The sequence below is a fragment of the Solanum dulcamara genome, chromosome 11 (assembly GCF_947179165.1).
Source record: "Solanum dulcamara chromosome 11, daSolDulc1.2, whole genome shotgun sequence".
NCBI lineage: Eukaryota > Viridiplantae > Streptophyta > Magnoliopsida > Solanales > Solanaceae > Solanum > Solanum dulcamara.
This window is the reverse complement of record NC_077247.1, coordinates 62,181,843-62,205,320: the sequence shown is the minus strand read 5'-3', so window position 1 is coordinate 62,205,320 and position 23,478 is coordinate 62,181,843. Positions and strand designations below refer to the sequence as shown.

The 23,478-nt window shown below is 32.6% G+C and overlaps 2 protein-coding genes across 9 annotated transcripts; one reads left to right on the top strand and one right to left on the bottom strand.

Moving 5' to 3' along the window:
- The first annotated feature begins 5,053 nt into the window (after positions 1-5,053).
- On the top strand, positions 5,054-8,671 carry LOC129873827 (heterogeneous nuclear ribonucleoprotein 1). Its single transcript, XM_055949016.1, has 6 exons — positions 5,054-5,356; positions 6,389-6,429; positions 6,525-6,688; positions 6,813-6,915; positions 7,011-7,180; positions 7,957-8,671. The coding sequence occupies exons 1-6, from the start codon at positions 5,208-5,210 to the stop codon at positions 8,479-8,481; spliced, it is 1,152 nt and encodes a 383-aa protein (XP_055804991.1). The 5' UTR covers positions 5,054-5,207; the 3' UTR covers positions 8,482-8,671.
- Positions 8,672-15,132: 6,461 nt separating this feature from the next.
- On the bottom strand, positions 15,133-22,737 carry LOC129873180 (nuclear pore complex protein NUP98A-like). 8 transcript variants are annotated; one of them, XM_055948217.1, is made up of 12 exons: positions 22,635-22,737; positions 21,779-21,904; positions 20,382-20,603; positions 19,026-19,301; positions 18,647-18,859; positions 17,899-18,545; positions 17,653-17,740; positions 17,498-17,558; positions 17,128-17,263; positions 16,532-16,654; positions 16,174-16,309; positions 15,133-15,773 (listed from the first exon to the last, which is right to left on the bottom strand). In XM_055948217.1, the coding sequence occupies exons 1-12, from the start codon at positions 22,666-22,668 to the stop codon at positions 15,229-15,231; spliced, it is 2,607 nt and encodes an 868-aa protein (XP_055804192.1). In that variant the 5' UTR covers positions 22,669-22,737; the 3' UTR covers positions 15,133-15,228. The 8 variants fall into 8 exon arrangements, with proteins under 8 accessions (XP_055804192.1, XP_055804188.1, XP_055804190.1 ...); XM_055948213.1 differs by having other exon boundaries at positions 18,638-18,859; positions 22,635-22,736; XM_055948215.1 differs by having other exon boundaries at positions 16,532-16,648; positions 18,638-18,859; positions 22,635-22,736.
- Between the last annotated feature and the right edge of the window lie 741 nt (positions 22,738-23,478).

Here is a 23,478-nt window from a genome sequence, read left to right as displayed (position 1 = left end):
AGGAGTACACTAATAAGAATAACAAACATAAAAAGAACGGTTCTATAAGGAAGTAAATCTCAGGGAAAACAAATTCCGGTTTTTCAGTTAAGCAGGGGAAAACAAACTCTTCAACATCCTTAACATACACTGCGAGGATGACAACATAACTTACTTTTTTAAAAAGACTTCTTGAATTTTCTTGATATGCTCCATGAAAATAAATTCTTAAAAACTACAATTTCTTAAATATGCATTTAAGAATACCCAATTACTTCAAGTTCTTGAACTTTTTATAAAAATTCAACATGCATTATCGAGTTCTTGAATTCCAACATGCAAGAATTCCAAGTTCTAAAATTTTCAAGATAATGGGAAGAGAAGTAGAATACCAATAGATGAATCGGCAAAAAAATCGATTTAGGGTTTTGATCGGACATCGCCACCGAAACAGTCAAGACTATCAAAAGGCGAACAAGTTCTTGAATTTTTCTTTAAAATCATGCAGGCAAGAATTCCCACATTGATTTCTGGGATTTTTCTGAATGAATGGAAGATAATGGGAAGGGCAGGCGGTCGGTGTATATAACGGCGGTGAGTTTTAAAATGCGCAGATATTATTTTATAATTTTGAAACACGCGGGAATGAAATTTTGAAAAATAAAAGAAACTTACTTAAAACACGCGGAAGAAAAAACTAGTTAATGCAAAATATATTACTTTAAAAATAAATTATTCTACTACTTATTTAATTTTTAATTAGAACAGTCTATTCTTATTTTGTTACAAATCCATTCAACTGTAGATGTTTTATTTAATTAACTCCCTGACATAATGTATCTATTTATTGTATTACTTAAATATTATACTAATGTATTTGTCAAAAGTTGTAAATGGATGATTTGTATATCATATAAAATGTATCTATTTATTGTATTACTTAAATATTGTACTAACGTATTTATCAAAAGTTATAAATGGATGATTTTGTATATCATATAAAATGGTAGGCTTTTTGGACAGTGCCACAATTTATACGATATTAATAAAAAAAACTATTTCTCTCATTTGATTATGAAAAAGACCTATGTTAATACAATATTCGATCGTACAAAATTATTTGAAGGTTCTGAAAAACGATCTTATCACTGATTAGAGGAGCAATACTAGTAATTGCTAATGCATTATATTGTAGTAAGTATTAAAGAAAATTGATAAGTTTAAAGGTTATTCATCAAAATGGTTATCATGTTGAAACTGCGACTGAATGAAAAGTTGAATATCTTTATATTATCTACAATAAATGTGAAGAAGAAAATTGTGCATAAAAAATTACATGTACTTTCTCCTAGATTGTACCATATAAATACTGGTATGATTGAATCACATGTCGCCGTAAACAAAATCGGCAAAATCCAAATAATATTGTGGTTAATAATGTTTTTTTTCTATAATATTGTTGTTGAAATAATGCAACAAGATGAAGATTTGGAACCAAAACCTTTCAATGAATGTAGACAGATAAATGATTGGCCAAAATGAAATAAAGCAATTTAGACAAAATTGATTTTACTTGAACAACGTGAAATTTTTGGATCAATAATCCGAACATCTAAAGGTATCAAATCAGTGGGTAAAAATTATTTTTTGTGCAAAAACACAATAAAAATGATAAAGTCATAAGATATAAAACACGACATGTTACACAAAAATTTTCGCAAAGGCCCAACATTATTACGAGGAGACATACTCTCACATGGTAGATGCAATTACCTCCAGGATCTAATAAATTTAATGGTTCATAAAAAACTTGAAATGCATCTAATGAATACGATCAAGGCCTATTTATATGGTCATTTGATCGTGATATTTTTATGAAAAAACTTGAAACACTCAAAGTGCACGAATCATACAAAAATTCAAAAAAAAAAATTGTTCGATAAAGTTTCAAAAATCCTTATATGGATTGAAACAATAAGTACAAATATGGTATACTCGTCTTAACGAATATTTGTTAAAGAAAGGATACAAAAATGACCCTATTTGTTATTGTATTTTTATACGAAGGTCGAAATCTGATAAATAAAGTCAAAGTACAAATAATAATGATAGTAATAATAATAATAACTTCATTGATATTTACAATACCCAGAGGTAGGGGTGGGCATTCGGTCGATTCGATTCGATTTATAAAAGTTTGGTTCGATTTTTCGGCTTTAAAAAAGTGACTCATTCTTTTAAATCATATTGATCTAAAGGAAAAAATATTTCAAGATCAATAAAAAAAAGTGATTCATTCTTGGATAACTAATTTTGATTATCTTTTTAAAAATCTAAACATTTGTTAAATTACGATAATATAGACTAAACTAATTCAATTGTTAGTAATAAGATTGATGTTGTAATAAATATAATTCAAGTTTGATTAAAAAATGGATAATCCCTTTGTTTAAAGAGCTTAACCTTTTATGTATAAATTTTGTCCTCAAAATATTTTAATTATTATGAAGTATCTAGAGAAATAAATTATGTATAACGAAAAGGTCTTTTTCTAAAGTATACTTTTCAAAATAATTTTTTTTAAAAAAGTGAAAGAGAAACTGTATATTTGTAAGAATGTAACATTTGTCGAGTAAACATTATTTTTTATTTGGTGAAATAAAAATTAGAACTAAAACGGAAAAAACTAAAATGTAAAACAATATATTTATCACTTGTTTAGTCCTCAAAATTTATACAATTAGCTTTGCACATATTCTACAAAATCTGAAGCTTTAACTAAATTAAAAAATACTTCATATTCTAACTAAAAGTTTAAACATAATATATAGAAGCAAATTTTGGCTTCAAACTTTTCGGTTTAACTAGATTTGTAATTTACGAAATCGAAAATCAAATCAAAATTTAAAATATTATAAATTTAAATTGAATACAATCGAATAATCGAATAAATCAAATCAAATAAATTGAACTTTTTAATTCGGTCAGTTCTATCGGCTTAAATCGAATTGTGCCACGACAACGTGTGAAAATATTAAAAAGTACTATAATATTAAATTTAATTTATTCAAAGAATTCATAACCTTAAACTCATTAAAATTAAAACTCTAAATTCACCTTGTTTATGTGCCACTATTTCATGCCAGTCATTTCAAAAATTCTTTAGTTGCCACTCTATCAAAATCTTATAATTCCCCCTTATATATACTGAAAAGTATTAAATGAAAAATAATAGATTTTAAAAAATAAGATCAAGGAGAAATTGGCGAGTACACAGCGTACCAAAGTATGTTCAAATATGTCAATTGAAATGCATTTTTTTTAAAAACCACTTAAATTACTTTCGAATTCTGCACATCTCTATAATTTTTTATTAATTTTTACGTAAATAAAATATAATTATTTTTTTTATAAATTAATTACTTTGACATATATTTAAAACTCCAAAAAAAATTAGAATACATGTACTATATGTATCGTTGATTGAGAATCCCAAGCTTTTTCTTAACAGTGCTATACATATAATAGGAGCAATTCCCTTTATGATAGATAAATTTATTTTACTGTGTGGGCTGTCAATGTTGGATCATAAAATTATTTTGGATTTATTGTGTGGTCTGTCAAAATGTTGTCCAAATATAGATAATTCGTTCATAATTTTATGGGTTGGACTTAAGATAATTTGAATTAGGTCAATTTTCAAATTCATTCCATTTTAAGATTCTTTATTTACATTAATACATTGTATGTTCCCATATCGAAATGTATGAATTACTATTTACTTTATATCTTCTAGCATTTATCTGTCAAATTCTTTTCATTTTCTATTTTTTTTTTCTTTATACAAGACATGTTGAGTGAGGCATCTTAAGTTTATTTTTATTTTGTTGGTGTAATGTTTGGTGACTTTCCATTTCAAAATCAAAAACTTATTTTTTTATTTTACTGAGTTGGAATTTAAATTATAGTTATAAAAGATAAAAAGTAATATGTTAAAATTTAATATATATATATATATATATATATATATATATATATATATATATATATCAAGTGGCTTTCACTCCTCCAGTTCTATCAAATCAAATTAGCCGAGTCATGATTCAACCTGTTTTTTAGCTCAATTAAATCCAACCCATTTGAACCTAAGTAAATTTAAATAATTCATGATCCAATTCAATTTTTAATTCAGTATATTCTAATCACTCTAATTTTATCCAATCCGCTTATTTAACAATCTTAATGTACATATATTCAAACACAAAACTTGCTTTGTTTGTACTAAAAGAAATAAAAAAAGAAAGTAGCACGTTGGCTAATAAGAGTATCTTGCTTTGTTTGTAAGTAATAGTCACCAAGTTAACTATTGAATCAGAAGGTCTGGCAATTTTTTTTTTGCTACAGAAAGAGAAATATTCTTAACTATATAAACCAGATCTTCTAGGCTCAGATCTTATAAAATCCGACTTGTCATAAACGTAAATAGTTTAGAGTGGATATTATATAGAAAATTTGAAACGTTGAAAGCTGATATTTAAAATTTAGGATTGTTTAGAGAAGATTTAAGGTGGTCGGAAAAATTAACTCGTTGAGGCTTGCTGCAATGTGTAAATATTATATATATATATATTTATATATATAATTATACATTATTTATATACTATCGATACATTGCATATACATGCAACCATTTCAGTTGAAAAAAATTGATCAAACTACCTAATTAGACATACATCACTATCATATATACTAATTTTACCTATAATTTTAAACAATTTCATATATTACCACAATACCTATACTGATTTTTTCTTTTTTCTATTTTCACAATGAACGAGCCAAAGCGTCTATTTAGTAGGAGTATCATATATACTTATTTTAAGCAACTTATAAGTTGAAAACTGCTTATAAGTTAAAAAAAAAAATAGATGCAGACCAATTTTTTTTTGAACTTATAAATTATTTTCAACTTATAAACGACTTAAAATAAATTTATTCAAATAAATTTAATTATTTATTGAGGCTTAAAATGCGTGTGTATAAAATGAAGCTTATTTTAGAGCAGATAATTAATTAAATCCAACTTTCTCCTATCAAACTATCTAGGGTTTGGGTATATAAAGACGCCGACAACATCCCGTGTTAGATCAGAACCACATATTTTTCCGGTGGAGGCCTCAGAGGACCGATTCCGACCTTTCTTGAAAAGCATCTCCGTGTTCTTCTTAATGGACGAACCAAATGGGGCTGTAAATGGTGTTAAAATCAAGCTGGAGGAAGAAGAAACTAACGAAGACCTAAGAACTACTTCCGACCATCAAAACGACGACGACGCCGGCGCTTCTCAGCCTCTTACCGGGGATGGTGCCAGTCCTGGGTACTTTTTCTTACTGTTTTGTCCTTCCCCCTCTAAGCTGTACCCCTTTTTCTTGTATCTAAGATCCACGCTATTTTTGTTTCTTTGAGCATTGTTATTAGGGCTTGCGTCTTGTAGGATATTAACTACCAGTGTTGTTTAAGGCGAGATGATTAAGCCCTGAAGCTAGGTATAACATAGCCTATAAGCTCCTTACTGAAGAGGGCGGACAAAAAACGATAATTATAGTTAGTAAAAATTGATGTATTAATTCTTAATTAAACAAGGTGAATAACTATCTTGATGATTTAGAGTTGAAATTTCTGAGTTAAAGATACTGTTTGGACTTGTTTTTAGTTTTTCAATTTCTTGGTCCCCATAACTTTTGATTGTGTTACATTTATATTTCTTACATTTTTGCTCTATACAGATTAGGGTGGAAGGTTAGTAGGTGGGAGTGCATTTTCGTGCTGTTCATCCATTTTAGTAGTTGTATATTACTCTTGTAGTTTCTTGTTACTATATTTTGTTTCTTGTACTTGGACTATCATATTGTTTTGTTATAGTACTGTTCTGTTACTATATGTTGTTTTTGTTACTATCCATTGTTTCTTGCACTTCAATTATTTCTTTTTGTGGACTGCTTTGGATGGTTTTTCTTGTGCTGAAGGTCTATATGAAGCAACCTCTCTACCTCAGAGGTAGGGGTAAGGTCTGTACACTCCACCCTCCCCAGACCTCACTTTGTAGGATTACACTTTGTATGTTGTTGTTTTTGTTTGGCTACAGTTTTCATTTTGACAACACTTTTAACTTACTGTCTGCAAGAGTTGGGAATACATCATTCATGTTTTCTTTTATTCTGATTTGTATTGGATGAAATTTTAACTCGATGACAATCTTCTATGCCTTTTTCGATTTCTTCCAATGTGAGGTTCTCCTCATAGGAGTTAGTTGTTGGTTGGGCATGCCTCACTGTTTTCGTAGAATGTTATCCTATTAATTAAGTTGCTCATGTTATTTTATTAATCAACGGATTTGGTGGCCATGCAGAAAGATTTTTATTGGGGGCTTGGCTAGAGAGACAACTTCAGGTTTGTTGATTATCATCCTCTGCTTTGCTCTTCCGCCAAATTGTTTTTTTCGTTAACTCTCTTTCCTGCCTCTAATGTTTCATGTATATCTGCAGCGCAATTTGTCAAGCACTTTGGTAAATATGGTGAAATCATTGATTCTGTGATTATGAAGGAAAGGCGAACAGGACAGCCACGTGGGTTTGGTTTTGTGACTTATGCTGACCCCTCCGTTGTGGATAAAGTCATCGAGGATGACCATGTTATAAATGGAAAGCAAGTAAGATTGCATCTGCATTTTTTATTTCATTTCATTCTTATAATTAGTAGTTTGTGATTTCATTTCTTCTATTTATTTTGGATGGAAGAATTGGGACCTCATGCTGATGTTCTGATTGTGTCAGGTGGAAATCAAGCGAACCATACCTAGAGGAGGAGGTTCCAGCTCAAAAGATTTCAAGACAAAGAAGATTTTTGTGGGTGGCATCCCAACAACAATTAGTGAAGGTTATATTTCTGTAGCTAGAAACTGATCCCTTTCTTACTAGTTGGATTCTTCTGAAACAAGTCTTTGAGGTATTAAGTTGCATTTTATATTGCAGATGAGTTCCGAGACTTCTTTTTAAAGTTTGGAGAGGTGAAAGAGCACCAAATCATGCGCGATCATTCTACTAGTCGTTCTCGTGGCTTTGGATTCATTACTTTTGACACAGAAAAATCGGTTGAGGATATCTTGGCTAATGGAAACAGGCTTGATTTTGCTGGAACGCAGGTCGGTATAGCCATAGTGTGTTCTAATTAAGATGTGATACTTTTTCTACATTGTTTTGTTAAACTTGTAATTTGTGAAGTTATCAAGCTTTTATGTCTTCTTTGAACATGATTTTGTTTCCCACGTTGCGCTCAAATATATGTGCTTATGATGTTTTTTCTTTATGTTCTAGGCCTCCAGACAAGTTGTTTTTCTCATTTCTTGAAAAGTTTGAATGAAACTGCCCAATGTAATACCAGTGCTACGTATTGGGCAGCGCAATGTTAATGCCTATGTTCATTGTGCCATGTACTTTTGTATCTTCTGTCAAACTTATCATTGCTGATGATGCTGAAGTTGACTTAACCGGATTGAGGCTCAAGAAGTTGAGAGGTGCTCGTGTATATCCATACAAGCTTAGGACTTCCATAATGGAGGTCTCAAGCTTGAACCCGCGACAACAGGGGTTGGCAATCTGGGCCTATCTCGTCGCATGGGGCTTGCCTAGTGTGCCTCTCCTGTGTGGTTTCTAAGCTATTGCACAGAAACGGGTTTACCCTGTGCGCACCCAAAGAGCGGCAGCTGCGGGTTACCTTGTCATAAAAAAATGTTCATACAAGCTTATAATTTCACTGATGATGCTTGAGTTGCCGCGATTGGTTAAAAAATAATTAATAATTGAAATGATTCTTGCTCATAGTAGTTGAACATTCATCTGATGCATGATCATGTTATTTTCAATAGCCTTGTGGCTTGGTTAAATCTAATTTCCTATCCTTTTACTATTTTGCTAATAGGTGGAAATCAAGAAGGCTGAGCCTAAGAGACCTAATGCACCACAACCAGCCCCATTCAGGCGCCAAGGTCATTCGAGAGCTGCATATGGTGGTGGATTTTCAGATTCTTATGGTGGATATGGAGACTCTGGTTTTGGTGCTGGTCCTTATAGGTCTGGTGGCGGCCCCTATGGTGGCAGATCCAGTGCATTTGGTGGATATAGTGGAGCCGGAATGGGTGGATATGGAGCATATGGTGGCAGTGGTGCTTATGGAGGAGGCTTCAGGGAGGAGGCTTCTTTTGGGTATTCTAGCCGTTATGGTGGTGGAGCCTTTGGTAGAGGCTACGATGTTGGTGGTGGGTATGGAGGACCAGCTGAAGGCTATGGAGGATATGCTGCTGGTGGTGAATATGGCAGTGGATATGGTGCTGCTGGTCTTGGCAGTGGGTATGGAGGAGATGCTACCGGAGGTTCAATGTATGGAAGTAGTAGGGGAAGCTATGGTGGTGCTGGTTCCGGCAGATATCACCCTTATGGGAGATAGAAAGTGAAATATGTTGAAGCAAATCTGAACTGTCTCTGGCTTGGTGATATTAAGCTTATGGCCAGAGATGTATACTCAATCAGGCAGTTGTTGAGAGCTAAATCTTGTTTTTTTTTCTCCTCGAATTTTGATTGAAAAATATTAGTTCTGTTAATCTACTTGCTCAATCTATATACTGGTGTCTTTGATATCGATTGGTTTATCAAGAAACGTGATTCATCCATCATCAGCTATCTGCAATTGAAAGTGCTGAGAATCCACAGCACATTGCCAAATTGATCTTTATTTTTTTTTAATGTGCCAAAATGTCTTTATCTTTTTATTCATTGAGCAAATTTGCTGGTTTTAAGCGAGTATTATTTGATTTGATGGATTCTAGTGACTGTCAAAACGAGCAAATGATAATTTTATGTTCTAATCTTCTGGTGTGTTTCTTTTGAATTATACTTCTTTGAGAAGAGAATTTTAAAAGGATTTAGTTTATATACCCACTAGTGTAAAGAATTGCAGTTGGTAATCTCACTTTTTAGACAAACATATAGGATGGGTTCAGTATGAAGAAAAAGAATTTTTCGTTATTGATTGGTCAAATATCTTGAAAAATATTTTTTCTAAGAAAACAAATTCAAAAATGAGTTGCACATGAAAGTTGGAAATCAATCAAGTTAATTAAGGATTATACTGTCGAGTGATGATTAGCCGAGAATAAGTTTTACTAATGGCATTTTATATTGATTGTGTGTTCTTCCACCATCAAACACACTCATTTTTTTTATCTCTATCCACCATAGTCCTCATCCCCACCATTCCACACTCCTCCCTCTCCACCCCTACTTTCCGTGTTTTCATAATATTTATCTAAAAATTCATACAAATTCATTTATTTCTAAAAAACATTTTTGATGAAAAATATTTTCGGTCGTGAGGAACACACCCATTTCAATCACGATATTTTCAATAGGAAAATCTTTCTTAATGAGATAAAACAAAAAAGGAATAATCCCTTAGCCACACAATTGGAATGGAAGGTCAAAACAAAGGCAAATTCACACATTCGTGTGGACCTTTTTTAACCTTATCAAAATTTGAGAACTGCTACTAATTCTTAGCCAATTATATAGTTTATAACCAACCAATTGTACGAAATTCAGAATTACTATGGACTTCTTTTAAAAGGATAATCAACAAAAATAAAAAAAACAAAATCAATATAATATTATAAGTAGGATTTAGGAAAAGTAAGATCTTACCTATTCTTATAGGATAAAAAAATTATTTTTTGATAAATCTTCGATTCGAGAGAAACATTATTCGGAACATATTTAAAAGATGTGCAAGAGTAAAAATTATGATAAAAATATTAAAGAAATAAAAAAACCAACCGTAAAATAGTAATAAAATTGTTGAATAAGATAATGCTAGCATAACTTCACCGAGTTCTCGAATTTTCCTTCTTTCTTTTTTAATGGATGGGAAGAACAGTAGCATTACTTAATCGCCGGAAAAATTGATTACCAACAAGTTTTTTCTGGAAAACTGCAGACAGATCAGCGGAAGACTTAAGCAGGGTTTTGGGTTTTCATCGGACATCGTCACCGAGGCAGTTAAGATATGCATTCCGGTGGCGTACTCTAAGATGCGCCGGTAGCGTATATGATAAGCGGGCTTCTGTAATATGATGGTGATGAGTTCTGAAAAAATTCTTGTTGTCAAGAATCATGGATATGGAGAGACCCCAACATGCAAGATTCCAGAGAAGCTCAAGATTCAGTTATCAAGAAAATTACTTGAAAAAAACCAGAAACACAAGACAATATTAAAGGCATAAGGGATGAATATTTACTTACTTGGAGCGGGCGGTAAATATCGACATTTTTTGAGACAACAAAGAAGAACAGACGTCGGTGTTATTGTAAATAAATGGCAATGTGGTGGTATATAAATAAGCTATGCTTCCAAATTAAATTCCTCCCCAAAATTTTTATTTTATTTAATACCTTTTCCAAATTATTTCTTTTTTATTTTTTTTGTTTCTTCTAATACAAAAAATATATTATATTTAGATTATTAATACTTTATTTATAGAATAAAATTTACAAATGTACTTAGCTAATTTGAAGAATCAATCAAAAGTGAATTAATTTAAAATGAAATAAATATATCCTAAAAGCTGACGCGACACAGAAAGTGTGCACACTCTTATTAAGGCAAGTGATGAGTGACACGTCATTTTTTAATCGGTAACTTTATAATTAGTTAGTACACATAATTATTTATATTAAAACTTATATATATATTTAATTATTTTCATTTCTTTCAATGTAAAATATTTATTTAATTTCTTCTCCACTTTAATTTTTTTCTTTCATTATTTCTTATTTTTTCACCATTAATTTTTTTAAAAAACTTATGTGATTTTTTTAAAATAAAATAATTAAAAAGTATCCTATATTTTTAACATTTTAATTTTTTTATGTTTTATTTGAAATTTTCCACTTATTTCGAAATTAACCTATTTTAAATACAAGGCATTTGAAATTAAATTTGAAATCAAATCAAAAGGCAAGACAAAGAAAATAAAATCAATAAAAAAAATAAAAAAGTTTAAATACAAGGAAAAAGAAATTTATTTTTTTTACGTGTATTATCTTCAAGATAAAGAAAATAAGAAAATTTTAAAAAATTTTAAAAATTTTAATTCTAATTTATATATATATATATATATTTGATGACATGGCAAGCACGTGTGTACAAACACATCCAACTTACTTAGTTGAAGGTGCCACATCAGCGCAAAAGGTGCACGAAAATAAAAAAAAATGAGCTCAGCAAGCCACAATGCAGAAAGCCATAAAATTCAAAACAACGCAAAATAAATCAAGAAATCAAATGAACATAAGAGAAATGTATGTTTTTTTATCAAAATTATTTAGAATGGGTCATTTTATGTTTTACTATATTTTTTGTTCAAAATATTTCTATCGTTAGATTTTTAGCTCAAAAAGACTCTTCAACTAATAAAATAGATATAAAAAACGGAAAAGGGCCAAAATTACCCCTGAACTTCAAAAAATAGTTCATTCATGCCCTTCGTTATACTTTAGGGCCAATTATACCCTTACCGTTATAATTTGGGCCAAATATGCCCTTGAGTATAATAGAGTGCCACGTGTCGGTTTCTTAGTGGCCAACTTATTTCCCCTCTTATTTTTTCATCCGAATCAAATAATATTAGATTCGACCCAATCAATTTAGTATCCGACCCATCAATAATATATCATACCCAAATAAACCTAAACCTAACCCATCAACAACGCTACTCTCTCTATGTTCTCTCTCTAAAAAAATGCATACCACCTCTCTCTATCGTCTTCAACCTCCATTGATGAAGACTCTTCAACCTCAGTTGAGGAAGATGATGAAGACCCTTTTCTAAGGCCCATAGTGATTTCTGAATTTTCCACAAGACTTCAAATGAGGCAGAAAACGCAAGAACCAACAGGTAGAAGGGCAATAAGCTTTAGAGGTGACGACAATGGTGTTAGTGAGGCAACCAATCTTCCAGTCTCATTAACAAGATTAACTTGGCAAGGGAATGATGCAATTACTACCAGCAAGTTGGAGGCTAAAGCTCAAGAGAGGATTGGAAAATTGAATCCAAGAAGGGGACCTAACAATTGATTTAGCTTTATGAAATGTTATTGTTTTTTGTGAATTATGGTGATGTATTTACTGCTTAAGACTTGTGGTGTATTAGTTTTTGAAATGTCCAGTTATTTTGTCGAATTCAATTATGTTTAGTTTTACTGAAATATTGATGAATGTATAGTTGTGTTGTTCAGTTGAAATATGCAGTTGTAATGTGCAAAAACTGCAGTTGTGCAGTTGAAATGTGTATGGAGTGTAGTAAATTGAGATTTATCAGAAGCAGTAAAGTTTGATACATGAGAATATGATACATAAACTTTCATCTTATATTCGAGTTTGATACATGAGAATAACTGATACATAAGTTGTAGCTGATACATAAGTTGACTTAATACATAAGTTGTAGCTGATACATAGCTAATACATAAGTTATAGATGTATCAGAAGCAATAAGTTGATATATAAGTTGTAGCTGACATATAAGTTGACTTGATACATAAGTTATAGTTGATACATAAGTTGACTTGATACATAAGTTGTAGTTGTTATATAAGTTGGCTTGATACATAAGTTGTAGCTGATACATAAGTTGACTTGATACATAAGTTGTAGCTTATACATAAGTTGCAGCTGATACATAAGTTGACTTGATACATAAGTTGCAGATGATATATAAGTTGTAGCTTATACATAAGTTGCAGTTGATACATAAGTTGTAGATGTATCAGAAGTAGTAAGTTGATACATAAGTTGTAGCTGATACATAAGTTGACTTGATACATAAGTTGCAGCTGATACATAAGCTGTAGTTGATACATAAGTTGACTTGATACATAAGTTGACTTGATTCATAAGTTGTAGCTGATACATAAGTTGACATAATACATAAGTTGTAGCTGATACATAAGGTGTAGCTGATATATAAGTTGCAGTTGATACATAAGTTGTAGATATATTAGAAGTAGTAAGTTGATACATAAGTTGTAGCTGATACATAAGTTGGCTTGATACATAAGTTGTAGCTGATACATAAGTTGACTTGATACATAAGTTGCAGATGATACATAAGTTGTAGCTTATACATAAGTTACAGCTGATACATAAGTTGACTTGATACATAAGTTGACTTGATACATAAGTTTCAGATGATACATACGTTTCAGATGATACATAAGTTGTAGCTTATATATAAGTTGCAGCTGATACATAAGTTGTAGATGTATCAAAAGCAGTAAGTTGATACATAAGTTGTAGATGTATCAGAAGCAGTAAGTTGATACATAAGTTGTAGCTGATACATAAGTTAAGTTGATACATAAGTTGCAGCTGATACATAAGTTGTAGCTGATACATAAGTTGCAGCTGATACATAAGTTGTAGCTGATACATAAGTTGCAGCTGATACATAAGTTGACTTGATACATAAATTGCAGATGATACATAAGTTGACTTGATACATAAGTTGCAGCTGATACATAAGTTGTAGATGTATCAGAAGCAGTAAGTTGATACATAAGTTGTAGCTGATACATAAGTTGACTTGATACATAAGTTGCAGTTGATATATAAGCTGTAGCTGATATATAAGTTGCAGCTGATACATAAGTTGTAGCTGATACATAAGTTGACTTGATACATATGTATCAGCTACAACTTATGTATCAAGTCAACTTATGTATCAACTTACTGCTTCTAATACATCTACAACTTAGTATCAGCTATTCTCATGTATCAAACTCGAATATACGATGAAAGTTTATGTATCATATTCTCATGTATCAAACTTTACTGCTTAAAGTTTATGTATCATATTATCATGTATCAAACTTGTAGCTCAAAAATTCCAAGAATTCATCCATAAATGGTTTCTTCAACACATAAAACTCAACTCTGTGTCCATCAAACACCGGCTAACACAGTGTCTGCAGTTTCTGCACATCTCAATTTACTATACTTCATAACCTGTTGTTCTGCTCTTTTCCTCAAATTGGGTATTCAAAAATGTCCGACTTCAAGAAAACTACAAACCCACTTCGTTCTTCAAATTCATATAATTTCCTTTATTGCCCTTCTACCTGTTGGTTCTTGCGCTTTCTGCCTCATTTGAAGTCTTGTGGAAAATTCAGAAATCACTATGGGCCTTAGAAAAGGGTCTTCATCATCTTCCTCAACTGAGGTTGAAGAGTCTTCATCTTCATCAATGGAGGTTGAAGACGATAGAGAGAGGTGGTATGCATTTTTTTAGAGAGAGAACAGAGAGAGAGTAGCGTTGTTGATGGGTTAGGTTTAGGTTTATTTGGGTATGATATATTATTGATGGGTCGGATACTAAATTGATTGGGTCGAATCTAATATTATTTGATCCGGATGAAAAAATAAGAGGGGAAATAAGTTGGCCACTAAGAAACCGACACGTGGCACTCTATTATACTCAAGGGCATATTTGGCCCAAATTATAACGGTAAGGGTATAATTGGCCCTAAAGTATAACGAAGGGCATGGATGAACTATTTTTCGAAGTTCAAGGGTAATTTTGGCCCTTTTCCGTATAAAAAATGCCCTTTTTATGAATGATTTTTAAAATAGGTTAACATTATTTGAGTTTCTTATTTTTATTTCACTATTTTGTTCATATTAAAAATAATTATTTTCCAACAATAAAACTTATTACATCATTTGAGATATTAATTCAGAACCACTTTAAAATATTAATTCAGAACCACACAACATCCTATAAATTTATATTTTATAGAAAAAAAATGGCCCAAAATTTTAAATTTTACAAAACAGAACGAAAAGATTATCACTATCATATAAAAAGAAATATAATATATATTAAAAATACTAATTACTAATTAATTGGACTGAACGCATCCTTATAAAATTATTTGAAAGTTTAATGGTTCCCACCCTAATATTTATCATGTTCATGGACGAGGAGAAGGTGGAAGACTACTACTAAGACAGAATAAGCACAAAATAAGTAAATGGGAAGACTCAAAGTGAGCAAATTGTAAAAATATATCAGTTGGAGGATATCTTTACAATTCAAACATTTGGTTATGCCACAAAATCAACCAAGAAAATTTGAACTCACAATTAGAAGTGTGACACCCTAAATTTCCACTTCCCTTCCACTGGATCATAAGAAACAAATACTGCATCTTGCTCTACCGTTTTCTTAATGAGCATATCTCTGTACTTATTGACCATTGGTCCATCTCTATACTCCTTTCCAGTCGATTTGTTGATGCATCTGACATTAAGAAGAGTTATCTCAGCTGGCTTGTTGAGGCCTTGTCCAACTGGAGGTTTCTTGCTCTCATCCATATAGATTATCACCTCACGACGGTTGAAATTGACAGTAGAATCAAGATCAAGCTTCTGGACATCGGTTTCTCCCAAGAACTTGATGCTTCCATACCCATGTCTTCCTACCACAAAGTCCTTCACGTGGCAACAAAAACCAGCTTCTTCCTTCTCCTTTGATATCAACTCCTCCATAGGAGGAACTGTGTAGTAATCAACACGTTGGAGCTTCGGCATTATGCCATCAACATCCTTATCATCGCCACAATTAACAAGATGCATTTCTTCAGCCTCTAACTTGGGCTTATCACCAGCTTTGTCTCTGTCATGCATCCCTACATTTTAAACAGAAAACGGAATTATTACGCAATTAAATAGCAAACTTGGTTAGTTTGGTTCATAATTCTTGGAACTTGTAAAATAGCAAGTCAACTTTTATATCCTTGGATATACTTAAATAGATAACAGATGATAATTTTTCTAGTGTCCAAAGTCTTGCAAAGAATCACCAATCCATGAAGCTAATTGGTTTTAATTTGATAATTTGAACTATTAGAGATTCCCAGCATTGAGCTTTAAGGAAATGGGATCTTGATGGAGCAGGCATAAAGTGATACTAGATATTAAGTAATCCATTAAAACATTACACGTAACTATGATAAGTGACTTATGCATCTATTAGAAACCAACTGAACCAATCAACGAAAGGAACGCTTGTTAAAAAAGAAAGCTTACCGTTCATAGATGAATCAGCTCCCAGTAGAAATTCTGAGGTAGGACGAACCCAGTCCCTTGGATTTTCCCTTGGAATGATGATGACTTCTGTCCTTAGTACACCAGAAGTGTTTTCTTTATCCATGAAAAAGGGTACCTACGTAAACAAATATTATAGTCTTGTTAAATTTTCCAGTGTTTCACTTGGATTAGAGGAAAATATGGACTATCCTGTAATTTTTTCACCAAAAGAATACTCCTACTTGCAATCTTTGCATATGATCTGTATTTTATCTTATTTGACTTAAACTTTGGGTCCATCAAACAAAGCATGCCCACTAACTACTAAACATGTCTCACATAAAATTATACTTCTCACCTTTGGTTTATCACTTGTAGGTTTGTATTTCTGAGGTGGCAACCTATGCTGACTTAGAGATGAATGCCGAATTATCAACGCAGATCTTCGTCTGACCGGAGCAGGGTTGTTAGAAACCTGCAACTTACAACAGGAGAATCTTTCATAATAGCCTACAACCTTTGTATTCACCTTAAACATAACCAATATGAGTTTAAAAATCATAGTGAAGCTATAAAAACATAATCATGCCTGATACTTTGAAGAGTTTGTTTGGAACTTGGACAACTATATTGATGTTTATATCTTATTGGAGAAATACTGGAATTAATTGATATAAACCTACTTGATGCAGTAAAACCGAACAAATATAAAGCCAAAGGCCAGCAACTAGACGCAGTTACATCTACCTTGACAGGAAAGCATCACTAATTACAACACAATAAAGGTAATAAATAAATCTGTCATTCAAGGTGCATAACATTTATAGCAATAGTAATGAGACATCCCAGTAACATCATGTAATTGCTAGTGAGTATGATACTTGGTTTGGGACCAGTGAACACATCCAGCAGCAACATTAATTATAATTAGTTGTTCAGAAATGTGAAACTTACAGGTAAACTAGAAATTCCATACTGGATGGATGTTGCCAAATTTGGGTGCTCAACCGAGATTTGGACTGAAGGTTGTCTTTTAGCAGGAGGCATAATTGGTGACGCATTCACTTCCATGATTCTCGGAAAGTAAGACCTGAAAATATGTTAAGGTATTGCTACTGCATGAGAAAGTACAAATAAAAGGATCACAGAGGCAAAAAAAAAGAGACAGAAGAAGAATAAAACGATCAGGTTAAAACGAGACTCTGGAGTAATAATTGAGGCAGCGGAAATAAATAGAATGTCAGGAAAGTCTAGAAGTCAAAATTAGGCAATTAATAACATACGAAGTAAAGTAAAACAATAGATGGTTAAGTTTGATACTCACTGTTGGTCATTGATACTTGGCTGACAAATTCCTTGTCCAATTTCTGAGCAACTAGCACCTTCTTAAAAAAACAGGTGCTGGGAGGATTAGTTACATGGATTACAATCCAACATACTAACAACTTCAAAAAGAGCAAGACATACTGCATTAAGTACCTGTTGATGGGTGAGAAGCGTTGGTTGTTGGAAGTGTTGCTCCAACTTTAGGAGTCATTTCTGGCTGCAGAGGCCCAAAGAACAGAGGCTGCAAGAGTAGCAACAACTTAGATGTACAACATCACAATAGAAGTCCTTTACCGATTTTATAGACTACAAGGTGCCTTTTATATTATTTATGACAGAAAGCAAATGGCAGAGATATATAAATGAGATCTAATTGCATATACGTTGAGAAACACTTACAGTATTTTGACTCACAGCAAGTGGAGTGCTTGAAACATTACAAAGTCCTGGTGGAGTAGGCTGAGACTGCTTTAGGCAATTCAAGCATAATGTGGATTGTGGAGCACCTCCTGTAGTTAAAACAGGAGTGGGAGAAAAAGAGTTCTTTTGACCAAAAACATGGGCAGATGATTTTGCTAACAAAGGATATGTGGAAGGTGAGACTGAACATGGAGATAGAGGGACAGATGTTGATAAAGACCATGGATTCCTTAATGGAGAAAAGGTGGAGGTAGTGGAAGAATTGGAAGATGGATTTAAAGGTGCAAACGGCCTTGAATGGATCCACAGAGAAAAAGAAACATCTGAGGCAGTAGATTCCACTCTACTTCCAGTGCCACAAGAGTTTAACAATGATGTATTGGGGGGAAATATATGGGAAATGGACTGTGACTTCGGAAATGGGGTAGATGCAGTTGCTGTAGAAATTTCATCTGATAGAGAGTCAACCTCTGCTCTTTCCACTACAAATGTACTTGGAAAAAGGGAATAAAAAAGTTGATCAACAGTTGCTTGGTTAAATACTGGTGATATGAAAGGCCGTGTGTTGTCGATGATACCAAATCCCTGTGTACCGGAAATACCACATGAAGAACCACATTTCTGACCTGCAAATTCATCCATGAAGTATCAAAAAAGTTGATGAAATACAAGGTAAGTTTCTTTGTTAGCTACCAATAAGAAAACAAGTTAAGGATACCTTTATCACCTAACTGGTAGTCCTCAAACCTCAACTCCTCCTGGCTTTTATCTTTATAAGTCTGCATTCCACAAATGGATTGAATTTTTGCACCATCAGGTATTGTGCAATCTATATCTGGAGTTGCAATGTATGATGCTGTTCTGCTTCCTTTCTGATTAATACCAAATGCGGACTTTACAAAACCAGAGCTCTTGAGCAAAGGTGCTGTACTTTCTTTTCCTGGTTTGCAAATTTGATCTAAAGATTAAACACTTAGGATATCCAAAAATATGAAGTAGGAATAAATAGTACTTGGTACTAATATTTAACAAAAGATCAACATGGATTTCAAAGCAATGTAGAGCATATGGTAATGCACATTGAACGGACATAAAGTAAAGTAAACCTTTGCTCCCTGATATGGATACTGCTGGTTGGCCGAAGGAATAGGAATCAAATCTTGGGGTGGCAGAGTGTGAGTTGCTTGGAACACCAAATGCAGGAGCTCTTGGATATCCAAGAATGGAGGAGTCTGAGACATTGGCATCCCTCATCAGAGATTCCTTGGCCACGCTGTTAACGTCATATTTCTTTCCAAATGTTTGTAAAGTGGATGAGCCCAGAGATATGCTTTGTGTTTGACTAGATGTAGCATTCATTGCTGCATTAAAGGCTAATGTCCCTGCAGTTAGGTACACATATTGCATTTATTTGCTAATCACTAATTAAAGACAACTACAAGGCATCAATAGTTGGCACAAGAAATCCCACTGAGATATTGCAGTTATTACCAATATTTATGGAGAAAAGTACAGCTCAATGTTCATAGCTACTTTCACAAGGAGCAGATTTAGCTTTTCAGCCAATTCCAAAGCCGCCTCGCTGTTCTAGAAAAGTAAATATGATCTCCCCTTTCATGAAATTGGCAGTATTGGGTGTAGCATCTATATATCTCAATCCTCACCTGGACCACAGGCGATAAAGAAAGCTGTACTGAATCCACATAAGATGAATAAATACCGTGACAATAGGTAGTCAAATTTTTAATCAAGTTACTAGCACTTCGAAAGATTGCACCAAGCTTTAAAATTTTTAAAGTCTGAGGATAGTTTTTTTCAAAGGGCAGTTTAATAAGAATACTACTAGTATTCCAGAGTAATACGAGTGCACACTATCTATCTGTCCACCTGGTCATTTATGGTAGTCTATGAACTTCTTCCGTTTTAATTTGTTTGTCTTACTTTTCTTTTTAGTCCGTTTAAAAGAGAATGTTTCTTTCCTGTTTTGGCAACTCTATAATTCCAACTTTTACATGGCATGATTAAGACCAAAAGATTAAAGGACATTTCGGTATATTCTACATATCTTTATTTCAAGACCACAAGATTCAAAAATATTCCTTACTTTCTTAAACTCCAGCAAGTCAAAACCGGACAAAAAAATTGAAAAGGAGAGTGTAATACCAAGAACTCTTCGCGATAATAAACATGAAAAATTGCTGAAAGTAAAAAGTGTTCTCAATATATAGAAGCAGATCTTCGTGTTCTCAAGTATATATCATGGATATGGAGAAGAATAAATAAAACCACATAAACTATATATCAACTAATTTGAACCAACATATGAGACCCACAAAGAAGCATAAACACATTACCAAAAAAAGAAGAATACGAAAGGAACATGCCCAGATTCAGTTATCAAGAATGCACAAGTGGAGAAATTAAAAAGCATGTTGTTAATATATGAGAACAGTTAAGGATACCTTTATCACCTAACTGGTAGTCCTCAAACCTCAACTCGTCGTGGCTTTTATCTTGATAAGTCTGCATTCCACAAATGGATTGAATGTTTGCACCACCGGGTCTTGTACTATCTATCTCTGGAGTTGCAATGTATGATGTTGTTCTACTTCCTTCGTGATTAATACCAAATGCAGACTTTCCAAAACCAGAGCTCTTGAGCAAAGGAGTTGTACTTTCATTTCCTATTTTGCAAATTTGATCTAAGATTAAACACTTAGGATATCCAAAACTATAAAATAAGAACAAATAGTACTTGGTACTAATATTATATTCAACAAAAGAGCAATGTGGATTTCAGATCAATGTAAGGCATATAGTAATGCACGTAGAACAGTATATAATCTTATATCGTCTGCTCCAATACATGAGAAAATGGACAATAGAGTAAGCCTTTGCTCCCTGACATGGATACTGCTGGTTGGCCAAAGGAATAGGAATCAAATCTTGGGGGGGGTAAAGTATGAGTTGCTTGGAACACCAAATGCAGAAGCTCTTGGATATCCAAGAATGGAGGAGTCTGAGGCATTGACATTCCTGGACCACACGAGAGATTCATTGGCCACACTATTAACGTCATATTTCTTTCCAAATGTCGGTAAAGTGGACGAGCCCGGAAATATGTTTTGTGTTTGACCAGATGTAGCATTCGTTGCTGCATTAAAGGCTAATGGTCCTGCAGCTGGAAAAGCAGATTGAATTGATTTTCTAATCACTAATTAAAGACAACAACAAGCATCAATAGCTGGCTCAAGATCGGGTTCAGAAATAGTAAGCAATAACACTACCCACCACAAGAAATCCCACTGAGGTATTGCAGTTATTACTTTTAACATTTTTGGAGAAGAGTACAGCTCAATGTGCACAGCTACTTTCACAAGGAGCAGATTCAGCTTTTCAACCAATTCCAAAGCTGCCTAGCTGCTCTAGGAAAGTAAGTGTTATATCTCTTCTTTCATGAAATTGGCAGTATTAAGTGTAGTATCTATATTATATTCCAATCCTCACCTGGACCACAGGCGAAAAAAGAAAGCTGTACTTAATCCATTTGGCAGAGAAATCATGGGAACAACATATCAAATAGCGTGTATAGGTTATTCCCACGAAATAGCTCAAGTGGCTTTTCTTCTGAGCGTGTATAGAAAGAGATGAGAGAGCATTTTATGGAAAATTCAATTGATAAGACATATTAATGTTTCAAAATCCAGCTAGAAACAGAGGCAGTTTTTCACTGCAGAAAGTTGCACAAAGAAAATATGTTGATGATAGTGATTTTTTTTTTCTGAGAAAATTGCACACTATTCTTTTTAGTTTGGATGTGATCATGCAAGCTTAAAAATGTTATAACAAAAGTCTTTACCGCCAAAAGATGTTGAGCTTCCAAAAGGAGATGAGGTTATTGTTCCAAACACACCGGAGTTGCTAGTCTGTTGAATTCCGGATGTAGAACCAAATAGGTTCATGTTGCTAAATGACGGGCTTGAAGCTGTCAAAAGATCGTCAAAACACAGTCAATCGCTATATTAATTATGTAACCAAAGAATTTGTTTAGTCAACTTACTTACAGGAATCAAGAAGACAACTACTATGTGCATATCGTCGTAGCAATTACATATTTGAAGAAGCAGAATTTGAATCCACATAAGATGAATAAATTAAATACCATGATCATAGGTTATCAAATTTTTAATTAGGTCAAAATTAAAGGACTCCAAGCTTTAAAACTTTAATTGCTAACAGTCTAAGGCCAGTTTCTCTTCTTTTTTTCTCAAGAACAGTTTAATAAAGAATACTACTAGTATTCCGGAGTAATCCGAGTGCACCCAATTAATACCAAGAACATGGAAAATTGCTGAAAGTAAGAAGTGTTGGCAATATATAGAAATAGATAAGAAGGAGAAATTAAGCCACATAAACAATACACCAACTAACTAGAACCAATATGCAAGACCCACAAAGAAAGCATAAACACGGAACCAAGAAAAAAAGAAAGAGAGGAACATGCCCAGATTCAGTTATCAAGAATATGCAAGAATGCAAGAAAGTGGATAAACTAAATTCTCATATATAGAACCAACATGCAAGATTCCAGAGACCACATAAATTAAACTATGTATCAAGTAAATAGAACCAACATGCAAGATTCCATGAAAAATTACTTACATTGAGAAAACACAGGACAATATAAAAGGCATAAGGAATGAATATTTACTTACTTGGAGCGGTATTATTCAAGGAAAATATCGACATTTTTCGAGACAGAGAAAGCAAAGAAGAACAGCAGTATTAATTGTAAATAAATGGAAATTTACTCGTATAAATAGAGAAGAAGAGATTGAGAGATGCCGCGGCTTTAGCCGCAAGCGTGTAGCTTACCGTTTAAGCTAATCGCTTCCCAGATTAAAAAGCACGTTTCTTTTCTACTCAAAATTTTTATTTAATTTGATACTGTTTTCAAATTATGTCTTTTGATATACGAGTAAATATATTTAATTTTTTTTTTGACTTTAATACAGAAAATGTATTATATTTAGATTATTTAAAAATTATACCTCAATTATAGAATAACATTTATAAATGTTCATAGCTAAATTGAAGAATCACTAACAAAAAATATTATAAGTGATTTAATTAAAGATTAAATAATTTAACATTAATTAGATATTACAAAACTATAAATCGATAAATGTAGGCAACATAGAAATATATAAGGAGCTCACCAAGCCACAATACGAAAAGCCCAAAAATTCAAAATAACGAAAAAAACAAATTAAGAAATCAGATGATAATAAGAGATATATATATTTTTTATTAGAATTATTTTAAATGGGTTATTTTATACTCTACTATATTTATCAAAATATTTATGTCATTAGATTTTTAGCTCAAAAGGACTCTCCAACTAATAAGACAGTTTTCATTAAAAAACAAACAAACTAATAAGACAGTGTTATAAAATATTATAGTGTGGATGTCCACTACATTAAAAAGTTACTCTCACCAATTTTCTTTATTACTTCTCTCTATTGTGAAGATAATCTCCATCTTTATGCCCATTAT

Bases quoted from the DNA above. Each gene is read 5' to 3' on its own strand.
- LOC129873180 (XM_055948213.1), bottom strand. From the start codon at position 22,668: ATGTCGATATTTTCCTTGAATAATACCGCTCCAA. The intron at 21,905-22,634 runs GTAAGTAAATAT...ATCTTTTGACAG, and splicing joins CTTGAATAATACCGCTCCAA to CTTCAAGCCCGTCATTTAGC. The intron at 17,741-17,898 runs GTAAGTGTTTCT...CTACTCTTGCAG, and splicing joins TTGCTGTGAGTCAAAATACT to CCTCTGTTCTTTGGGCCTCT.
- LOC129873827 (XM_055949016.1), top strand. From the start codon at position 5,208: ATGGACGAACCAAATGGGGCTGTAAATGGTGTTAAAATCAAGCTGGAG. The intron at 5,357-6,388 runs GTACTTTTTCTT...GTGGCCATGCAG, and splicing joins GGGGATGGTGCCAGTCCTGG to AAAGATTTTTATTGGGGGCT. The intron at 6,430-6,524 runs GTTTGTTGATTA...GTATATCTGCAG, and splicing joins GGCTAGAGAGACAACTTCAG to CGCAATTTGTCAAGCACTTT.